At 33.5% G+C, this 18,694-nt stretch overlaps 1 protein-coding gene across 1 annotated transcript; it reads left to right on the top strand.

Moving 5' to 3' along the window:
* The first annotated feature begins 1,012 nt into the window (after window positions 1–1,012).
* On the top strand, window positions 1,013–11,693 carry LOC126732577 (cyclin-dependent kinase E-1). The gene is made up of 16 exons (XM_050435516.1): window positions 1,013–1,367; window positions 1,480–1,590; window positions 2,201–2,304; window positions 2,393–2,435; window positions 2,563–2,661; window positions 4,897–4,966; window positions 5,448–5,542; window positions 5,683–5,716; window positions 5,803–5,887; window positions 6,462–6,539; window positions 7,403–7,450; window positions 9,460–9,492; window positions 9,741–9,846; window positions 9,930–10,154; window positions 10,231–10,297; window positions 11,076–11,693. Exons 1-15 carry the CDS (start codon window positions 1,137–1,139, stop codon window positions 10,294–10,296), a joined length of 1,428 nt encoding a protein of 475 aa, XP_050291473.1. The 5' UTR covers window positions 1,013–1,136; the 3' UTR covers window position 10,297; window positions 11,076–11,693.
* Window positions 11,694–18,694: the final 7,001 nt, after the last annotated feature.

Consider the following 18,694-nt stretch of genomic DNA (forward strand, 5'->3'; position numbering starts at 1 on the left):
TGTACACAACAGTATACACTCATTTTGTGTGCAACATCAGTGTGTAATCACTTAAAAAAAAAAAAAATGAATGCTTGCATTATTTTGCTATCTAATAATACTAGAAATACAAATTATTTTACAAAAAAATTTACAAACGGCTGGTATAGTGAATGATTATTGATAAATAAAATAGTGATATTAATAATGAATCTAGATGAAAACCAATAAAAGATTACCACAAAATAATTTGTGACTGTAACATTACTCTTTTACTATCATAAAAAATAAACGATTTGTAAGACTTTTCTATAAAAGCAATTTAGTGGTTGTCTCACACTCTCACCTGAATTAATGAGAAGGTGGTGTTTATTTCACACCTGATTGTTGCACACAACAATATACACACATCTTGTGTGCAACAACCTGTGCGGAATAGTATTTTCTCAAAAATTAATGCTAGAATTATTTTGCTATTAATTATAGAAGATAAATAATTTGTAAAACTTGGCCGCCTCTCACCTGACTTGATGAGAAAGTGATGTAGTACAGTTTGCAAATCACACTTGGCCGCCTCAACTAGTCCAACCATTGATGTTTTGCTTCTATTGCAGTGAAAGCCATCTTAAAAAAAAAAAAAAAAAAAAGTCAAAAGACTTTTTGGGTAAAAAATTGTCTCTTTAATATAATTCTGAAGATATTATAATTTCTTTATACATAATTTTTTTTTATATAATTACAAATGGACAATTTTTAGCATTTCTAATAAAAATATTTAATTCATAAAATAAAATAAAATTCAAAATATCTAAAATTCAATTCCCAAACAAAGACTACTAATTTTAAAATTGTGATTTTAACTCTTAATTTACTTTTTAACTTTTGATAAGTAAAGTTTAAAATCTAGATTTAATTATTATTATTATTATTATTATTTTTGATGGGTGAGATTTAATTATTTTAAACTCATAATTATTCATGTAAAATTAAAAACAGGGATTAAACTTTAAAAATGGTGACTTGTGTGTTGAGACCATGTAAAATGAAGTAGATAGGTTTGGACACAGAGAGAGAGAGAGAGAGAGAGAAGGAAAGGTAAGGTAGCACACGAAGGAGGCCAAAGCAAAGCAAAGCTCACACTTCTCGTTGGTCCAAAAATGGGAGATACAAACAGCAACAACGGTAACAATACTAATACCAACAATAAGAAGCCGGAGTGGCTTCAACAATACGATCTGTTGGGTAAGATCGGAGAGGGCACCTATGGTCTCGTATTCTTGGCCAGGATCAAGTCCTCGACCAATCGTGGAAAGTCCATCGCCATCAAGAAATTCAAGCAATCCAAAGACGGCGATGGCGTCTCTCCCACCGCCATCCGCGAAATCATGGTAAAAAACACTACTCTTTTTGAAATTTGTGATTCTGAGAATGAAGATTTTATAAAATTTTGAAACTTTTTTTTTTTTTTTTTTGAAATTTTTTGAAATTGTGATGGTGTAGTTGCTACGAGAAATTTCACATGAGAACGTGGTGAAGCTTGTGAATGTTCATATCAATCACGTCGACATGTCGCTCTATCTCGCTTTCGACTACGCAGAACACGACCTCTATGTATGTGAGCCCCCCAATTTTTGCTTTTTCATTGAAAGTTCATAGAATTTCAATCATTAGGGATTTTGAATTTTAGTGTTGTTTAATTTTTGGGGAATTCCATTTGCCACAACAAATTGCTGTGATAAGCTGTGATTCAAGACCTTTTTCTCTGGGTGTTTTATTCTAGGAAGCACCCTACACTTCATTTAGGGTGCTGTACCCGTGCCATACCAGCCCGTTTCATGTTATAATTTTTCAAAAATTGCTCGTTTCTTTGTTGTACTTGTAACCTGTAACCTTACCTGTTTCGGTGTCCGTGGTTCCTAGGGAATTTAGAGAAATTTATCCTGATATTATCGACATTTAGTGACATTATATATTTATATTGATATTTGCACTCCTGAATCTGATGCAACTTTGTTTTGGCAAACAATTTCTTTTTATAGGATTACTTGATTCTTGTTGTTTTCATGAGCTAGTTACATTTCCTAGATGATAAATTTTAGTCATAACATATGCTAGTCTGAGGATCTTTAGGCAAAAAAGCAGTATACAATGCAACCATAAATATCATGTTATTGTTAGCTTTATCTATATAATGGTACTATTTGTGATCACTGCATGACAGGAAATTATTAGACATCATAGGGACAAGGTTAACCAATCCATCGGTCAATACACAGTTAAATCATTTCTATGGCAACTGCTCAATGGACTAAACTATCTTCACAGGTAAGGGTTATTTCTGCAAAGCCGATGTTTATTTCCTTTGTGACTTCATCATTGTCGATGGACATATGATGTTGGAATTCTTTTGCAGTAATTGGATCATACATCGAGATCTAAAGCCTTCAAATATCTTGGTAATGTTTTCACCTCTTTATCCCTCAGTTATATATGAATACCTTTAATGCCTAAAGTCACTATTTTCATACACAATTATGCTTGTATACATTTGCTGCTGAATTTACTTAGATCTTCCATGAACAGGTTATGGGTGAAGGAGACGAGCAAGGAGTTGTAAAAATTGCTGATTTTGGACTTGCAAGAATATACCAAGCTCCCTTGAAGTCATTATCTGATAATGGGGTAGGAGGCATCTTTTGCATTATTGGGCGCTACCTTGTTTGTAGTTTCATATAATGTTCTCGTATTTATTTAGGCAAACCTTGGATGTGCACTAAGTAGACATGTAGAAAACTTATGAGGCTATGAAATCAGAAAGCTCAGTATTAGATAAGTGATGCTTGTTTTCCTCAGTCCATGAAAATACGGGGTTCAGAGGAATGAAATTTTTATGCCCAATCGGAAAAGCATTTTTTGAGAAAAAGGGGTTGGGGGTGGCCGGGGGGGTGGGGGAATGATGAGGAGCCTCAAGAATTTGGGCTGCCCTTACTCAAGAATTTTCCTCTTGAATCCATAGAAATGTTGAGGAGCCACTCTGGATGGCTCTGTACTTACTATTCATGAATTGATCTTTCAACAGATAGAGGATCAAGAATGGTTTTTAGTGTATTCAAACTAAATCTGAACAAATTTGTTGAGCCATCAAACATTGCAAAGACAAGGTAAAACAAACTTGGCTTAGCCTTCATGCTATATCTTGTTAGCATGAGCCATATCTATTTTCTATGATGGTCACCATCAAGAACTTGGCCCTTGCAGCCTAATACATTATAAAAAGCCACCTTTGGGGGGTATTAGTTAACTTGGATTAACAAAAATTCATAGGAAAAAGCTACATCTATCATATTCCTTAATAGGCACATCCTCTCTCTCTCTCTAATCCAAATTGCATGGAGCTTTCGAATTTTGAATTGTGGAAATTTAACTTGGAACTTTGTATGAGAAATTGCCACCTGCCAATCAAATGCCATATTGTTCCACTGAACTTCCTCATGTATGAGGCTAGTGAGCCTTCTTGGTGCAACCATCATATTATGATTTTCATTTGAGAACTTTGTTTGTAAGTTATTTTCTGCTTGTGCTTTGTTCTCAAGCCAAAAATGCTGGATCCAATTGGTGCTCATAGGAATTTCAGCTTCCTAGAAACTCAAATTTCCTCGTATCACTTTTTCAATTTTGCTCTGCCACTGTTTCTCAGCTTCTTGCCAATTGCTCTACTTGATTGATGATCAAGGGGCAGGAAGAGGGAGATAGTATCACTTGTCTTTAGTCTTACCTTTATAGTCAAAGGCGAGCCGGGCAATTGCCTACGCGCCCGGGTGAGGCGAGGCAAGGCGCTACTAAGGCTCCAAGGCAATGTGCCTTTAGATCCTAGGCAAGCAAGAGGACCGCCTTAAGTCATGAAAAAGACGCTAAGGCGAGAGCCTCAAATTTTTTTTTTTATTGTTTTTATTTTTATTTTAAAAAAAAAAAATTTGTAGAAGCTTGTTGTAAAACCTATTGTTAGAATAATTAACAGAGCCTAAACCATGTTAAGCTTATTTTGAAATTAATTCATAGACCTAATTTCTTCATGCAACACATTTCAAAAACAGTTGATTATAATATTTCAATACATTAGGTACATATGATCTAAGTTCTATTTATAATAAAATTATTTAAAATTTTCCACCTCACTTTTATCGGGCTAGCACCTTTTTTTTGCCTCATGCCTCTGCCTTAAGGTCGCCTTTTGCTTTTGACTACTTTGGGTCTTACTGCATTTGCAAAAATTCTGATCCGCAAAATGTGGTTGTTTCTTCAGCAGATAAACACATTTACACATACAAAATTCTTAATTTTTAAAAATTAGCATTTGCTGAAGAAAGTGAGGATGGATCAGAGTTCCAGGAAAGTGAGAATCAATAGGAGTACTTTATTAGATATTTAAAATCTCAGTGTTTCCAACTAAGGTGCTATCCTTTTAAAAAAAAAAAAAACAGTTTCTTCTTGAAAAGAGTATTTCTAAGTTTGTAATCCTTTCAAAGTGCATGCTTTCTGATAATATTTGTAGCAGTCTATAATATGTGCACTTATGGTGAAAACTAAAGTAAAGTAATGCCCGTGTATTGATCTTATGGATATCAAAATTTGTTCTATGATTCTGGCCAATGCGTAGATGATATCTCCTTCCCTACTTTTATCTCAGTATGTCAATTGGTGATATGTTCAATACTTGAATTTTGATGTCTTTGTCATATACTGGGTTCTTGATCTGCCTTGTTTAAACCTGTGTAATCATTTCACTAGTGATGTGATATCTTGGAAACCTGGATATGAAAGGCTTGACCCCCATCCTCAAAGTTCCTTTAAGCTGCTTACTTAAAAAATTATCAACCTGTGCTAATAAGATACATTGGTTTCCATTATTACTTGTAGGTCGTGGTAACTATTTGGTATCGTGCACCTGAGTTGCTCCTTGGGGCGAAGCACTATACAAGTGCTGTTGGTATCCTTGACACCAAATTCTGCATATAATAACTCCATGCATTTGAACGCACAGACAAAGTTGCCAATAGATTTGCTTTGGTGTTACTGCTTCATGCAACATTGTTTTGTGATCTTTGTCTCAAATTAAGTTTTGCTAGAATGATAGTTGTTGAATTTTGACCACATATGTGCACATGCAACATTGTTAAATCTATGCTTCTGTTGCATACTTGGTCTAGAAATGATGGTTTACACCAATGTTGATTGTATGGAATAGTAGGATATGTTACGTTATTCTCTACCTTGAACTGGAAGGGATCTTTACTTCACCAAGTTGTTAAGATTGACAGGAAGAAATTCTAACAGTAACAGAAGAACTGTAGAGCTAATACGTCATTGATGAAGTGAATGTTGAAATTGTGCACCAGTGATTAAGAATGTTGTACATCCTTCTTTTTTTGATTAGTAAGAATGCTGTACATCCTTAAAATTGCAACTAGATATGTGGGCTGTTGGATGCATATTTGCTGAGCTTTTGACTTTGAAGCCACTTTTTCAAGGTGCAGAAGTCAAGGCCACACCAAATCCTTTTCAGGTAGAATGTTGTTTGTGGCTTTATATGGTTTCAAAGTTTAGCTTCCTTGACTGTCTTTCCATTTTTAAGATGTAGTTTCCTAAACTGTACTACTTATAGACATTTTGTGATCCCTATAATATAGTTTTCCACTTCTGCAGCTTGATCAACTTGACAAGATATTCAAGGTCTTAGGTAATTTTTCTGCCTACTTTCATGTTGAGGCCTTTTTTCTCCTTCTATGTTGCAAATCTATATTATAGTTCATTGTTTTTGCAAAGGCCATCCCACTCTAGAAAAGTGGCCAACTCTTGCAAATCTTCCACATTGGCAACAAGATGTGCAGCATATACAAGGGCACAAGTAGTAAGTTTTTCCCCCCCCCCTTATCTTATCTAATGAAGTATTATAAAATAGGCAATAAAGGACCTTATGTGCATATGCCAGTTGTCCTTGAACCAAATGACATCTCCCCCCTCTCTAAGGAAGGGGTGAAGTTTGAAGTTATGGATCCAATCCTGTGCAGTTGGTGACAGTTTTGTATCTAATTACAACAACAACAACAACAACAACCAAGCCTTAATCCCAAAAATTTGGAGTCAGCTATAGATCCTTAACACATTAAGTAGTCAGCGATGTATTCTTTTCTGCCGTTTCATTCTGTCCAAAGTCATACTCCGTTATCTCCTTAGTTGACATATCCTTTTGACTACTTCTACTAATGTTATTTTAAGTCTTCCTCTACATTTTTTCATTCCCTTAACTTGAATCAACTTACTCTTTCTCACTAGTGCATCAAGCACTCTCCTTTATACATGATCAAACCATCTCAAGCAACATTTAAGACACTTCCTCCCTTGCAAGGAATAATTGTTTTTTTGTTTGTTTGTTAAGTTTTCTGTTTTTATCTTTAATATTTCTAATTTTTATTCTTTTACAGTGACAATACTGGACTTAATACTGTTGTTCATCTCCCTATAAAAGGTCCTGCATATGACCTCCTATCTAAGATGCTCGAGTAAGTGGCACCTTCTAGCTATCTATTTACTTATTACCATGACTTCTATTTTGGTGCTTGAAATTTGGTCATATTTTCATTTAAATCCTTTAAGTTTGAATTTCAGTCAAGTCCTTTAGCTCAAGTTAGTTTGTCAATGTCACTATAAGCGTTGACTGAGGGAATTGCATGATACAAAATTATCTGTGGCACGTGCTACATCAACAATCTGACATCGAAGTATGCCGCATCAGCTGCAAATAAAACAATCATCAATTCTTATAATCTTTTAACATTACATTAAAAGAAAGAAAGAAAGAAATCAAAGCAAAGCATAGCAAACAAAACTACACAGACACCCACCTCCACCTGCCATAGTTGCCATCACCAACCCCCACTAGACCCTCTACAGCCGAGGGTCTAGTGAGCATGGATCACCCTTCTGCCTCCATCTCAAAACGAAATCTAACACCTGAATAGGCTGAACTCTTCTCTATCCTTCCCTAAATTTGCCACAGTGTTTCATAATGAGATGGAGGAAGCCTCAATGACCTCTAAAGGCACTGCTACTTCAAGGACATACAGTACAGGGAATAAATTGCAGTCATGCCATTTGTAGCAGATTTTTTTTTTCTTTAAATTTTAAATCGGACAGTCAGCTTGTTGCTGTGAAGTACTTTAATTGTAAGGGGCAGCATATAAGATTATGTTGCTCAATTTGTCTCAAGTGAAAAGCCTATTATAATTTGTTGCGGTTCCAAGTTTTAATTTCGCTCTATACTGTATTTCTTGCTGTAATCAAGTCCTGATTACAGGTGATTTATTTTAAAGTAGAAATCATGTTTATTAATCGCCACACTGTTCTTGCGTGTCTATATATGCAGATATGATCCTCGAAAGCGTATAACTGCTGCACAAGCTCTGGAGCACGAGTATGACTTCCTCTCTTCATTCTCTCTCTCTCTCTCTATATATATATATATATATAATTATTTACTTTTTACAATGTGGTCCCATCACCCACCCCAAACTTTTTTTTTGGGGGGGGGGGATTGATTTCTCTCATTGTTTCATTGAAGCTGGATCCAGCGTGATATCTGTTCTATATTCATCTCTTGGTGATATGTGAATTCTGAATGCAACCTAATAAGATTCTTCTTCTGCTGCTTCTTTTCTTTTTTTGCTAACTCTTCTCTTCTTGGTGATTTCTGAATTTTGAAGGCAACCTGATTTTTTTTTTTTTTTTTTGGGTGCCCAAAAAACCCTCTAACCCCAATAGATTTTCTACAGTGATAGTACCTCAGAAAACAATCATTAAGCATATCAGACCTAATTTTACCTTACTACCTAATTCTTGACTTATGGGGAGGTCGTTTTGTTTGGGATTGATGGTGGAAAGACACTAACCTGACTGGTCATCTTCTCATTTATTGCTTACATGGCATGTGTTACATGGGAAGTTCTGGAAACCCCTAGTTATATAGTGGCTTTTAGATTTTGGTACTTCAGTGATCTTGAGTACTGCTCATGTAGTCTGTAAATTTACTTGGCTCTCAAGAAATTTATAGTCATATGGGTTTTACTTTTCCTTATCCTCACAGTAGATGTGATTATATTATATTATATCATGACAGAAGCCTTCTCTTATCTTTATTGCTTTCCGGAGTTAGAAGCCTTTATTGCAGAATTATGTATATGCAATTTCGTGCAGTTTTTTTATGGCACTTATCTTTGATTGGACTCTTAATTTCAAGTGAGATCTTGAGTTTTTGTACCTGCACTTGCCACTCTCTAAGCTGATCAATTGCATCTTTTTGTAGGCCTCATCTTTTAGTACATCAAAGCCCATGAATATTGTTATCCTGTTTTTAATATGTAATATAAATTATCTAACCAATTTCCCTTGGAGTCATATCTTAACATTTTATTAAATTGAATTCTTGCTTGGGTAAAGTAGTCTGGTCTTTGCAAAATGCATCCCCCCCTATTAAAGTTTGGGTCAATATTGTCAAGGCATGCTATATGGGATTTTTTTGGGGGGAAGAGGGGTGTGGGGGGGGGGGGGGGGGGGGTGGGTGGGGGGAATTTATGTGAATCCAGTTATGTTGGGTTGAAAAGATGTATATGTTCATAAATTTACTAATTTTGATTCAAAAGCTTTCATTTTATCATCATATACCAACCACTTTCAGATGCATCCCATATCCCCCCCCTCCCCACCCAAAAAAAAACCAGATATATCCTGCCACCTCCTCCTTTTTGTAAATAAAAATAGTATCTTTCTTCTGGTATATTTCAGAGTTTGACACCAGAGATTGGTGTTGGTGCTGGCCTTTGTACCCAATAGTTGGGGCATAATCCTAATATTTGTTGAACATTGAATCAACTGAACTTTACTAGATGCCTAAAAGTTCTTGGGTAAATTACTTTTTAAACCTTAGAGATTTAGGTATGTTTTATTTTAAACCTTGAATTTTCAAAAGAATTTCATTTATACTTCAGATTTTTAAAACATCTCATTTAAACCTCATAATTTTATATTTTCTTATTTAAACCTTAGAGTTTCAAATGAAGGGAAGGGAATATGTTTTGAACAAACAGAGGTCGAGGTGGGGGGGGTAAGTTTTATTAATGGCGTTAATAGAAAAAATATGCTAGAAGGTTTAAATGAAAAGTTTTTGGAAACTTTGAGTTTTAAATGAAACATTTTGAAATTTTAAGGTTTAAATGAAACATACCTAAAACTTTAAGGTTTAAAAAGTAATTTACCCTTTTTTTTTGTTGAGGAAAGGTATATAATCGATAGCATTTCCTGTTACTTTAGCTTATATACCTTGAGCTATCCTCTTCTATGTTCTCATATGGCGGAGTAACAGAGTTATAACTTGTCATTATTTACTGGACATCGCTTTCTAAGCATCCTTTTTGTTTTGCTTTTCAGGTATTTTCGAATTGAACCCCTCCCAGGACGGAAGTAAGGGTCCTTCCTTTTTTCTTTTTTCTTTTTTTCAATTCTTTTCCTTTTGGTCTTTGCCCAAATACCGTATTGGAGAGTTTTATTTTCCAATGCTTCAAATAATAATAATTATTATTATAAAAAAATTAAAAAAAAAAAAAAAAAAAAAAAACCAACAAAAACTAAAACTTCCAGTAGATGTAATGTGAAGCACATAGCAGACCTCTGTTTCCTTCATTTTGACGAACAGAAGACATCAATTTCAGTGCCCTGGTATCCCCAAATGGAGACAAAGTTGTGAACTATCCTACTCGACCAGTGGACAGAAGTACAGATTTTGAAGGGACGACTAGTCTACAACCTTCACAACCGGTATACGTGTGCATGTTTTTTTGTCTCTTATGTTTATGCTTTGGATGATGTGTGTGTGCTTATTCTCTGATTCATTGGACTAGGTATCATCTGGAAATGCTGTTTCTGGAAGCATTCCTGGTGCCCATGGAGGGACATTGAGATCTGGCCCTAGGCAGATGCCAGTAGGTGGCATGCAAAGGATGCAACCTCAGGCCATGCAAGCTTATAATAATCTAGCATCTCAGCCAGGGATGGGTAGTGGAATGAATCCTGGTGGCATTCCAATGCAGCGGGGTCTTCCTAACCAGGGCCATCAACAGCAACAGGTTTATTGCGTTGAGTACTAGTTGTTTTGTTGTGGAAGTGTTGGTTCCTATTTCTGATGCCCCATTTCTTAAGCAGGTGAGAAGAAAGGACACTGGAATGGGGATGACTGGATACCCTCCACAGCAGAAATCAAGGCGCTGAGGTACTTCAACTCCTGAATTCCCTTTGTTGAATTTGCCCACGATGCTTTAGTATTATACCGAGTCACTATTTCACGAGATGTTTACTGCTTAGGTTCAGTTTGACTCACTCTTCTCTTAAATGAAAGATAGGGAACATATATATATAGTATGGTTAATGATGCTGTGTCTCTGCAAAAATATGACCCCAAGCTCAGGGAAAAGTATCTCATGGACAGTCTTATGAATCCTCTCTCACGTGTGGGACCCACATGCCATGAAAGGTCTCATGAGATACCCTCTCCAAGCCCAGTCCCCTTCTTTCCTTCCATGGCCTTTTATCAAAGTGCATTAGTATAAAAATAAATAAATAAAATTTAAAAATAGGGGAGATAAATGCTCTCCTATGCTGTCAAGTACACACTTGTTGCCAATTATTTCTTTTCTTAATGACATGCGCGCACACACACACATAAATATAGATGACTATGTATTTTAGTGACAGCTAGGGGGAAGAATTCTGGGTATCAGAGAATGATCTCGATTTGAATATTAGGTCTCAAAATTATTGAACTGTATGAATCTACTAAAGCATGCTAGTCAATTGTCACTATGTCATACTAACCAAAAAAAAAAAAAAAAAAAAAGCTCAGCACTCTATATCAAAACATCAAATTCTCTGTTCTTTTATCATTTGTCCTTCTATGAATCATAACTTATTTACCTGTCAAATAGACCCCCCTCCCTTTTCCCAAAATTTTATTATGCATTTAGCTGGAATTTCACATATAATATGGTTAGGTTATGGAGGCATATGGGGAGTGAAAGATATATTTGGTTCATCATGCTTGAACTCATCCGCTACTTGTCAGAATGTAAAGTTGAGATGCTTTGCCACCATTACTTGGAAACCTTATGCTTCATTTCACGTCGTCAGAACTTAAAGATCAAGGATCACAGAGTTAATCTTCTCTGTCAGATGCCTTTCTGCTCTAACCTCGATTTTGTTACTGCAAGTGCTGATGGTATCATGGGAGGTAAAAGAAGCACCAACTGCACACTAGCCAGATGGCATGTATGTCGCTGTGTACACTAAATGTAAACTAAATTACTACACGTTAGTTGTGTACACTAAATGTGACTAAATCACTATAAATGTTTGTTGTATTTTTGCCAATGAGCAAGCTTAAATACAATAGCACTCTTGTTTGTATTGCTGCTATTAAGCTTGCTTAAGACTATACATAGATCTAGGATCTTTTTCTTTTTTTCCTGTTAATTCATCTTTGATAACCATGTATCCCTTAATGAGGATTACTTAATCCTATGATGAATATTCAGCAAAAAAAGGAAAATAATCCCATGAATAAAGTGTGGTTTTCCCCCAATACATCATTACTTTAAGGGGACGTTTGGTTTGCTTTGATGTTATATTATACCGTAATATGTTTTTGTAATTTTACATTAATGTAATTTCAATACAAAAATAATATTAAATTATTTTGGAAGGTAATGAGATTAAGATGATGTGATATATTTTGTAATTTTAAATTTGAAAATGTTAAAAAAAAATTTTTAAAAAAAAACCTAAAATCTTAATGTTACATCATCGTAATATGCATCACATCAAGAGCACATCGCAACGAACTAAACACCTCTTAAGAGCCAAGATTTTGTGGAGTGCTCTACTCTTACAGTACATAAAGAGAATAATGGCCGGTGTAGGTCTAGATGGTTTCATTGGCATTCTATATGGAGAAATTAGGACATAGAACATAGAAATTTCATTTCAAATTGAAAATTTCTTATTTGCAATTCAGGAATTAATTTCATTTGAGATCTATTATTCAAATGGTCAAAGGCACTGGTTTTTGCTAAAACACGATTTCATTAAGAAAGAGCAAGAATTCCCCCCGTCCATGGCTCACATTGAGGATGAAGATCTTAATTAATACAGCAAAATGGGATTTCGAGAGGATAGCAAACTTGGCTAAGGCATGAGCAACCATGTTTTCTTCCCTTCTCACACAGCAAAAACAAGAAACAAAATCTAAGCTAATTACTTTAGAGTCATTACAATAATTGTAGAATTTTCAAAAATATTTGGAGCCTTCGTTGTTCAAGGCATCAAAGCATAATTATGCATCTCCTACTATAACCTGCTGATAGTGTTCCAGCTTTGCAAGTTGTATTGCCCAGAAAATAGCTTCTGCTTTGGCTACTGCAGGTACCCTGTCTAGAGTTTCTTTGCTCCAAGCCTTCTATATATCTCCTTTTTCATCTATGGCCGCCACTGCTAAGGCTGCATAATCTACTGAAATTGCTGCATCTACGTTCAATTTGAATGTCTCAATAGGTGGTTTGGTCCATACTGTAAGATCCTTACTAAGATGATCTTTTTGAGTTTGCAAAGCTATTGCGTGTTCAATTATCCAATGTCTCAATGCTTGGATAGGGGCTAGAAAGTTCACCTTAGCCCCTTTATGCTCCGCCTGATTTCTGAGATTCCAAATAGCTTTTATGGTGAAAGATAATTGCATTGAGATATGATCTTGGAATGACTTTGATGACAACTCTGGGTTTCTTACACAATCTGGAGGTTGTAAGATCAATTTTGCTCTCTCTGCGTTGTTGCCAATGTTGATGTTATCTGAGTGTAGGTCTAACTTACTACCAAAGTAACCAAACCAGATAGCCCAACCGCATATTTGAAAAAAAAGGGGACACCTATTTCAGATTCCATATTTGAAAAACAAGAGGAAACTTATTTCAGATTCCTATTGAAAGAGAGGGTAAATTGTGTCCTTGCTTCCCAATTTAAGCCAACTTATCTTTTAACCAGCATCTTGCAGCCATCCCAAGGGATTTTTTTTCCCTATAATTACATGGTTTGTGTGGAACAGGGAAACTATACACACCCAAGAGAATAGTAAGATGCTCAAAGAGCTTTGGACACCCTCAATAGCAACAAAAATAATAATTAAAAATCCAAAAGTATGACAATGTTATATGTGATCTAATTAGAGCTTTTAGATGAAGTTTACCTATTATCTCTCTTCTTTCTTTCTTTTTCTTTTTGTTTTTTAATTTTTGGGATAATATGAGCTTTTAGAGGGGGTTACGAGTGTTTGAGTGTTGAGTTGGTCCACGATGAGAGTTAGTTGATGTTGCTTAGTTGGTTGAGTTCCGCGTTTGTGTGGCAATCAAATAAGACTCATAAGTGAGTGAGTTCCAAATAAATAAATAAGAGGGCAAGTTGACATGCGTCTTCATATTTGGATTCACTAACACACATTTTAGGCCCAAAGAGCCGAACCAAAAGGGCACTTGGTCTCTTGCAACAACTTGGGCTTGTGCTCATGAGCACTGTTTAAAAAAAAAAAATCAAACCGGCAAGTTCAATTGGGAATTGAATCCTAAACCAATTCAAAAAATAGAGAAAAACAAGTAAATACCAAAAATCATACACAATTTTGGTGCTTTGACCATTCCAGTTTTTAAAATAATGCTCAAAGCTAGGGCTGTTCATGGGTTGGGCCGAGTCGGATTTGTGCCTAACCCAAACTCGACTCAACAACATTGGGTGGTAAAAATTTTAACCCGCAACTGACCTAAATGGAGTTTCAGATTGATTGGATCAGGTTATATCAGTTTGGGAGGCGTATCAGTTGATCTTAGGTTTGTCGAATTTTAGCCGAAATTTGGTTGGATCTCATTAGATCTGGCCAAATCTAATGAGATCTAGCCAATATTCATTTGAATCTATCGAGATTTGACCGAGATCTCACTGGATCCGTCGAGATCTAGTCAAGATTTCCTTTTATCGACGGAGTTAGAGTTGGGCTTATTGGATTTTCGGCCTAAACTTGCGATTTCTGACGGGGACATAACAAGTCTTCAAGCGGGTCAAGTTCGTCGATTTCTCAGACAGCCAAACCACCACTCAAAACGACAGCATTAGGTCTTGGTGCCAAAGACCTGCGGCCAACCAAACCACCGCTTGGATCAGGTGGGTCTTTGGGTCTAGGTGGGTGGTGGACAGCCCTACTCACAGCCTCACAAGTGATTAGAAATATTGTTCATGACCCCACACAAAAAAAAAAAAAAAAAAAAAAAAAAAAAAAAAAAGGGGGGGGGGGGGGGGAAAAAGGCAAAGAAAAAAAAAAAGAAACAAAATTTGTTTTAAAGTGTGAATAAACTAAAATTAGGCCATGGAAGTAACAGAATTTGTCGGAATAACTACGTTTAAAATGATGTCAAACACTTGGGAGTAAAATTAAATAAAATAATAATAACAACAATAAAAACCCCAAGGACCAAAATCAAAACTGACCCTAAATATAGAGGGTATCAAAAAAAAAAAAAACTGACCCTAAATATAGAGGGTATAAAGTATAATCTACATTTTAATATATAAAAAGCAAAAACCTCCGGTAGATGTAATGTTGAAGCATATACAACCAGTAATTATTAATTAGGGAGATTATGGATTTGTCGAAAAACATATACATAAAAAGATATTGAGAGGATATAAGATTAACGTAACTTGAAAATTATGCCCAAATTCCCAACCCATCTTAATTTACTAATAATCAAATCAAATAATTAGATACAAAGATGCAGACTAATGTATCCCAAGTCCCAAGTTCCCAGGCCAAAATGGCCATATACCACCTTTTTTGGAAATTTTTAGCAACAAAACACTATTTCGAAAATAAATGGCAAAGTACCACTTTTTCCAAAACTCGAGTTCCTCATCAGTTCTGCCACCGTGGCACTGCTGAGTTGGATTTGTGCGATTAAAAAATATTATGTGGTACTCGAGTTTATTTGTGCGATTAAAAAATATTATGTGGTACTCGAGTTTGGTAAACTCGAGTACCATTTACACAATACTCGAGTATACCAAACTCGAGTACATTTTATAAATAAAATGCAAAAAAAAAAAAAAAAAATTACACAGTACTCGAGTTTGGTAAACTCGAGTACTGTGTAATTTTTTTTTTTTTTTTGTTTTGTTTTGTTTTGTTTTTTTGTTTTTTGGGGATAAACAACAAATAAACCTAAAGATAAAAATAAGTATTTTTTTATGTTTTTATTTATTTAAATAGAAGCATTGTAAAATATAGAGATTTTAATTTCGAAATATGAATTTAATTTTTACATTAATTAAAATTGTTCATTGTTTTCTCATAAAAATTGTTCACTATTTTCTATATAAACAATTTCTACGATTTTGCATAAAATTAGTTTATGTTCAGCATTATTTATGAAATTGTTCGCTCTCTTTTTTGCATAAATTATTTTCTGTTCACTATTTAAAAAATTGTTCACTGTTTTCTCATAAAACACCAAGTGAAATCGTGTTTTCTAAATTTAAACGCCAAATCTGAATGCTTTTTCATGTTTGAATTTCACAATAATCGAATATATTTTTCTGCATTGATAAAATCTGTTTCTACATTAATAAAATTTTCCCTCTACACATCATATTTACTATATATTCAAATCTGCTTACCGCATTCATAAAATCTGTTTTTTGCATTAATTAAAACTGTTCACTGTTTTCTTATAAAATTGTTCACTGTTTTCTGAATAAACTATTTCTAGCATTCTGCATAAAATTATTTTCTATTCAGCATTATTTAAAAAATTGTTCACTTTCTTTTCTGCCTAAATTATTCTCTGTTCAATGTTTAAAAAATTGTTCGCTGTTTTCCCATAAAACACCTAGTGAAATCGTGTTTTCTAAATTTAAATGCCAAATCTGAATACTTTTTCATGTTTGAATTTCACAATAATCAAATATATTTTTCTGCATTGATAAAATCTGTTTCTACATTAATAAAATTTTCCCTCTACACATCATATTTACTGTATATTCAAATCTGCTTACCGCATTCAAAAAATCTATTTTTTGCATTAATTAAAACTGTTCACTGTTTTCTCATAAAAATTGTTCACTGTTTTCTGTATAAAAATAGTTTATGCAGAAAACAGTGAACAATTTTTATAAGAAAACAGTGAACAGTTTTAATTAATGCAGAAAATAATTTTACTTAGTGAACAATTCTACATTCAACTAATTCGAACTTTTTTACAAATTTGAATTTTCAGAGGCATTTACCATTAGGTGATTTGTATGAATCATTCATTTTTCTTTCATGGAGTTTGTCCATTATTTATATGGTTACATATTTTAAAAAAACAGAAAAACCATATAAGTGCAATAACTGCGCCAATGCTAAAAACAATTTATGCAAAAAAGAGTGAACAATTTTTATGAGAAAACAGTGAACAATTTTAATTAATGCAAAAAACGGATTTTATGAATGCGGTAAGCAGCTTCGAAAATACAGTAAACATGATGTGTAGAGAGCAAATTTTATTAACGTCGAAATAGATTTTATCAATGCCAAAAAACAAATTCGATTATTATGAAATACATGAAAAAGCATTCAGATTTGGCTTTTAAATTTAGAAAACACGATTTCACTAGGTGTTTTATGGGAAAACAGCCAACAATTTTTTAAACAGTGAACAGAGAATAATTTACGCAGAAAAGAGAATGAACAATTTTTTAAATAATGCTGAACAGAAAATAATTTTGTGCAAAATGCTAGAAATAGTTTATGCAGAAAACAGTGAACAATTTTTATAAAAAAACAATGAACAATTTTAATTAATGCAGAAAATAGTTTTACGTAGTGAACAATTCTACATTCAACTAATTCGAACTTTTTTACAAATTTGAATTTTTCGAGGCATTTACCATTAGGTGATTTGTACGAATCATTCATTTTTCTTTCATGGAGTTTGTCTATTATTCATATGGTTACATATTTAAAAAAAAAAAAAAAAAAACAGAAAAACCATATAAGTGCAATAACTGCGCCAATGCTAAAAACAATTTATGAAGAAAAGAGTGAACAATTTTTATGAGAAAACAGTGAACAGTTTTAATTAATGCAAAAAACATATTTTATGAATGCGGTAAGCAACTTCGAAAATACAGTAAACATGATGTGTAGAGAGCAAATTTTATTAACGTAGAAACAGATTTTATCAATGCAGAAAAACAAATTCAATTATTGTGAACTTTAAACTTGAAAAAGCATTCAGATTTGGCTTTTAAATTTCGAAAACACGATTTCACTAGGCGTTTTATGAGAAAACAGCAAACAATTTTTTAAACAGTGAACAGAGAATAATTCACGCAGAAAAGAGAGTGAACAATTTTTTAAATAATGCTGAACAGAAAATAATTTTATGCAAAATGCTAGAAATAGTTTATGCAGAAAACATTGAACAATTTTAATTAATGCAAAAAACCAATTTTACGAATGCGGTGAGCAGATTTGAATATATAGTAAATATGATGTGCAGGGGGAAAATTTTATTAATGTAGAAACAGATTTTATCAATGCAGAAAAATATATTCGATTATTGTGAAATTCAAACATGAAAAAGCATTCAGATTTGGCTTTTAAATTTAGAAAATACGATTTCACTAGGTGTTTTATGAGAAAATAGTAAACAATTTTTTAAATAGTGAACAGAAAATAATTTATGCAAAAAAGAGAGGGAACGATTTCTTAAATAATGCTGAACAGAAAATAATTTTATGCAAAATCATAGAAATTGTTTATGCAGAAAACAGTAAACAATTTTTATGAGAAAACAGTGAACAGTTTTAATTAATGCAAAAAACAGATTTTTTGAATGCGGTAAGCAGATTTGAATACAGTAAATATGATGTGCAGAGGAAAAATTTTATTAATGTAGAAACAGATTTTATCAATGCAAAAAAATATATTCGATTATTGTGAAATTCAAACATGAAAAAGTATTCAGATTTGGCGTTTAAATTTAGAAAATACGATTTCACTAGGTGTTTTATGGGAAAACAGCGAACAATTTTTTAAACATTGAACAGAGAATAATTTACGCAGAAAAGAGAGTGAACAATTTTTTAAATAATGCTGAATAAAAAATAATTTTATGCAGAATGCTAGAAATAATTTATTCAGAAAATAGTGAACAATTTTATAAGAAAACAGTGAACAGTTTTAATTAATGCAAAAAACAGATTTTATGAATGCGGTAAGCAGATTTAAATATACAGTAAATATGATGTGTAGAGGGAAAATTTTATTAATGTAGAAACAGATTTTATCAATGCAGAAAAATATATTCGATTATTGTGAAATTCAAACATGAAAAAGCATTCAGATTTGGCGTTTAAATTTAGAAAACACGATTTCACTTAGTGTTTTATGAGAAAACAGTGAATAATTTTTTAAATAGTGAATAGAAAATAGTTTATGCAAAAAAGAGAGTGAACAATTTCATAAATAATGCTAAACATAAACTAATTTTATGCAAAATCATAAAAATTGTTTATACAGAAAATAGTAAAC

Source organism: Quercus robur, chromosome 6 (assembly GCF_932294415.1).
Source record: "Quercus robur chromosome 6, dhQueRobu3.1, whole genome shotgun sequence".
Taxonomy (NCBI): Eukaryota; Viridiplantae; Streptophyta; class Magnoliopsida; order Fagales; family Fagaceae; genus Quercus; species Quercus robur.